Raw genomic sequence first — 3796 nt, forward strand, 5'->3', positions numbered from 1 at the left:
TGGAGCAGATATAGCAGCTAAAGATAATAACGGCTCTGCCCCACTAATGGAAGCATCGTCTAAAGGCTATTGGGGCATAGTTAATGTCCTGATAGGCCGAGGAGCTCTTCTCAATGATAAGGATATTTCTGGGAGGACTCTTCTGCATGAAACGGCACGTAGAGGGCACTTTGCCATAATGAACGAGCAGTTTGACCATCAAGCAGATATAGCAGCTAAAAATAATAACGGCTCTACCCCACTAATGGAAGCATCTTCTAATGGCGATTGGGACACAGTTAATCTCCTCATAGGCCAAGGAGCACCTCTCAATGATAAGGATAGTTCTGTGAGGGCTGCCCTGCATGAAACGGTACCAGGAGGGCACTTTTCCATAATGAAACAGCTGTTGGACCATGGAGCAGATATAGCAGCTAAAAATAATAACGGCTCTACCCCACTAATGGAAGCATCGTCTGATGGCGATTGGAGCACAGATAATCTCCTCATAGACCAAGGAGCGTCTCTCAATGATAAGGATAGTTCTGGAAGGACTGCCCTGCATGAAACGGCACGAAGAGGGCACTTTGCCATAATGAAAGAGCTTTTGGAGCATGGAGCAGATATAGCTGCTAAAAATAATAACGGCTCTACCCCACTAATGGAAGCATCGTCTGATGGCGATTGGATGCTTAGTCTATTGCAGTAAATGAGTTAAATGAATACTATCAGAGTCGATAAAATTTGAATATAATTATAAAAAGGCTCATTACATATAAGCACATAACATAACACCATGAGCGCATGAGCTTGGTTAATCAATATAGTCCGTAGCAGCAGGGTATGTTACAATTAGCAGTTTTGCCAGTTTCAACCGAATAATAATAAAAACTTTAAACAACACGCACAAATCTTTCGATGAACATGACAATCAACAAAACGCAATAAAACAATTTATCTCACAACCCCGCATTGAAAAGATTTGAACCCCTTTCCCAACCCTTTCCAATAATGTATTCATCCGTAGAGAGGCTTCGTTAGGAAATCCGCCAGTTGGTCCTCAGTCGCGATTGATTTGATTTCAAGTTGTCCGTCTTGCTAGACTTCTCGCAAGTTAACTTACAATACTATAGCGTTGTATTTAACAGCTATTATTATAAACAGAGTATCATTATAAACTATATGGTATAAACTATAGACATCTGGCACATTTCGACAGACACTGACCATAGAGGAAGTGACCTTTCCTTAGTGTTCTATATCAATGTAAAAAAGCAAGGGTTGACACTTAGGCAGGTACAAGCTGTCATCTCACAATGGACTTGCATCAGTCTAACTATTTTATGTTTAACACATGTAAGTCAGTTCTCACGAGTCCTTTGGTCATGGTATCTTGCTCTAAATTTCTTGGAAGTCTGGCCACCCTCTTTCTAGTCACTCCTTTTTCCCCCTCCCAGATATTTACTTCTAATTTCATAGGCTCACTAGGCTCCACCTAATTTCCTAAATTATCTGATTGGTCCAAACCCCTTCTCCTATTTCACTATTCTTCCTACCCCCTCTTCTCAAGTGTTCATATATATTTCCTAGACTAGATAGCTAAGTTAGAAGAGAGACACACTGTAATAGTAAGAGTAACATGTAGTTCTTGTAAATATGTTAGAATAAACTCATTTTAGTCTTCACTGATTTTTATGTTATTTAATTGGCGTCCGAACTAAAACGGTTTCTATGAGGGAGAAATTCACTAATCCTAGGTAATCTTGTCTCATTTACACTGTCTTAACCCTAAGAAGATTAAAGAAATTTGGCTGGAAGAACCCACTCAGTACGAGGTATTTTGAATGTCGAATATTGGCTCACTCATCCGAGGTACCTAGACTCTTCAATTCAATTCTGTTTTAGAAAATCACTCATCGGAGGTATTTCAAAAACTGAAGTCTTCTTTTGATCCACTGCAACCAGGTCCAAAAAGAAGACATCAAACAACTTCAGTAAGACTAATTTAGATTTTATTCTTTTAAAATTTTTTGAGGTTAATCACTTTCATCATTTGAATGAATTATTATTTATTTATTCATGACATTGTCCTCCAAGAGAGATAATCCAGATTAGATTTTATTCTATTTATAAGATTTGTATTTTGTTTTTATTACTTGTTTGTTTGCCACATATATATATTATTGATTGGAATCATTTTATCTTATAAGAATTATTGATTTAAAATATTTGAAATTTAGTATAATTATTTATTTAGTATGGCATTATCTAAAGTTGAAATGGAAAATATTCCATATTTTAATGGTCAATTGAATAATTTAGAAAATTTTATATGCATTGTGAGACAATTAAAAGAAAAATTATGTGATAAAAGGAATTCATTTAAACAATTAAAAGTTGATAAATGAGGTAGTTTCTCGTCTCACTGATAAGGGAACGTATTTTCAATTAAATTATAGTTTTGAAACAATTGGGGAATTATTAAATTGCCTCCAAAGTGTTGTTCGGGATCGTCGATCAATCGAATAATTAACGTTTGGCTTAAACAAAGAAGTTAAAAATAAAAATATGAAAGACAAATCCCATGAGGAAATTTTTGTTCGGCCTCAAGAAGTCGCAGAAACAATAAAAGTTTCTAAAGGAGTTATATCTAAGTTTAATAAAATTAAAATTAGTAAAATGAGTGTTAAGGTTTTAAAAAATAAAAAATTAGAAATCGGAATAGTGTCTAAATCGGCTATTCGCGAAGAAGATAAGTATGAAAAATTGCTCATAAAAAGGGAAAATAAATTTTCTTTAGGAGAAATTAATGAAAAATTAGAAGAAGAAGTTGAGAAAAAATTAAATGAATTAATACTGAAAGAAGAAAAATTAATTGCAAACGTAGGTTTTTCAGTTCTTGAAGATTGTTTAGATCAAACAGAAGGTGATAAGTTATTTGGATTACCTGTGCCTACTAATGGTAGGCTAACGAATGAAGAAAAAACTAAAAGTATAAATAATGATTTCTATAATGCAAAGCTAGATGAAAATTCGAAGCCTTTGACATCTAAAGATATTGACCATTCTGTTGCTAATTGTCTGAATGTAGTACACTTTATAAAAAGGAAATTACTGAATACAAACATCTGAATTATGTTATGTTAGTTGCGAGGAAGTAATAACCACACCAGCAGTGAATCAAATTATCCCATCGGAACAAGAATTCATTCAGAAAAAGATTATTGAAGATGCCGGCTTAGAAATACCATCTGTTATGCGCCGGAATGAAGAAAGAATCACATCTCATGTTAAAGTAAATGGATTTGTGAAAGCAAAAAACTTTATTCAAACTAAAGATTTTGATTCTATTTGTAATGAAATTCTTGGTATAAATTTGGACGAATCAACCAACGTTTATCTGTTAGAAATTTTAACTAAAGATGTGTCCATTAAAGGTTTGAACATTGATGAAAATATTAATGTAAGTTCTAAAATTGAAGAAGTAGTAAAGGTCACCGACAAAGAAGAGTACGTTACAATATCAGGTAGAAAGGAAATTGAATTCTTTATAAAACTAGAAAATGTTTATTCAAATTTTTTAAAAGAAGAAGAGTTAGTAACGCAGAGTAAGGCAGTTAAAAAAGAATGAACTAACCAATAATTTAAAGAAGACAGAGTTGTTTTTAGATTATTCAATGATGTTAGAAATTATGAAGAAAAATAGTGTTCCAAGAAAGATTTTACCAGAAGTACTGCACTAAAACTACATCTGAAATTTCTGCAGAAATTAGTAATCTATTTAAAACTAATTTTGTATGGAACGTATTTGCAAGTC

At 33.5% G+C, this 3796-nt stretch overlaps 1 protein-coding gene across 1 annotated transcript in view; it reads left to right on the forward strand.

Moving 5' to 3' along the window:
- The window catches only part of LOC106682351 (putative ankyrin repeat protein RF_0381), a 7532-nt gene extending 3922 nt beyond the window's left edge, over nt 1–3610 (forward strand). Inside the window, exons 2-3 of the mRNA XM_067046019.1 lie at nt 9–684; nt 3127–3610. Of these exons, the coding sequence (XP_066902120.1) occupies nt 9–684; nt 3127–3610 (1160 nt within the window). The remainder of the gene's footprint in view (nt 1–8; nt 685–3126) is intronic.
- Nucleotides 3611–3796: the final 186 nt, after the last annotated feature.

Source organism: Halyomorpha halys, unplaced genomic scaffold (genome assembly GCF_000696795.3).
Source record: "Halyomorpha halys isolate HHAL.00 unplaced genomic scaffold, Hhal_1.1 Scaffold24.1, whole genome shotgun sequence".
NCBI classification, from domain to species: Eukaryota; Metazoa; Arthropoda; class Insecta; order Hemiptera; family Pentatomidae; genus Halyomorpha; species Halyomorpha halys.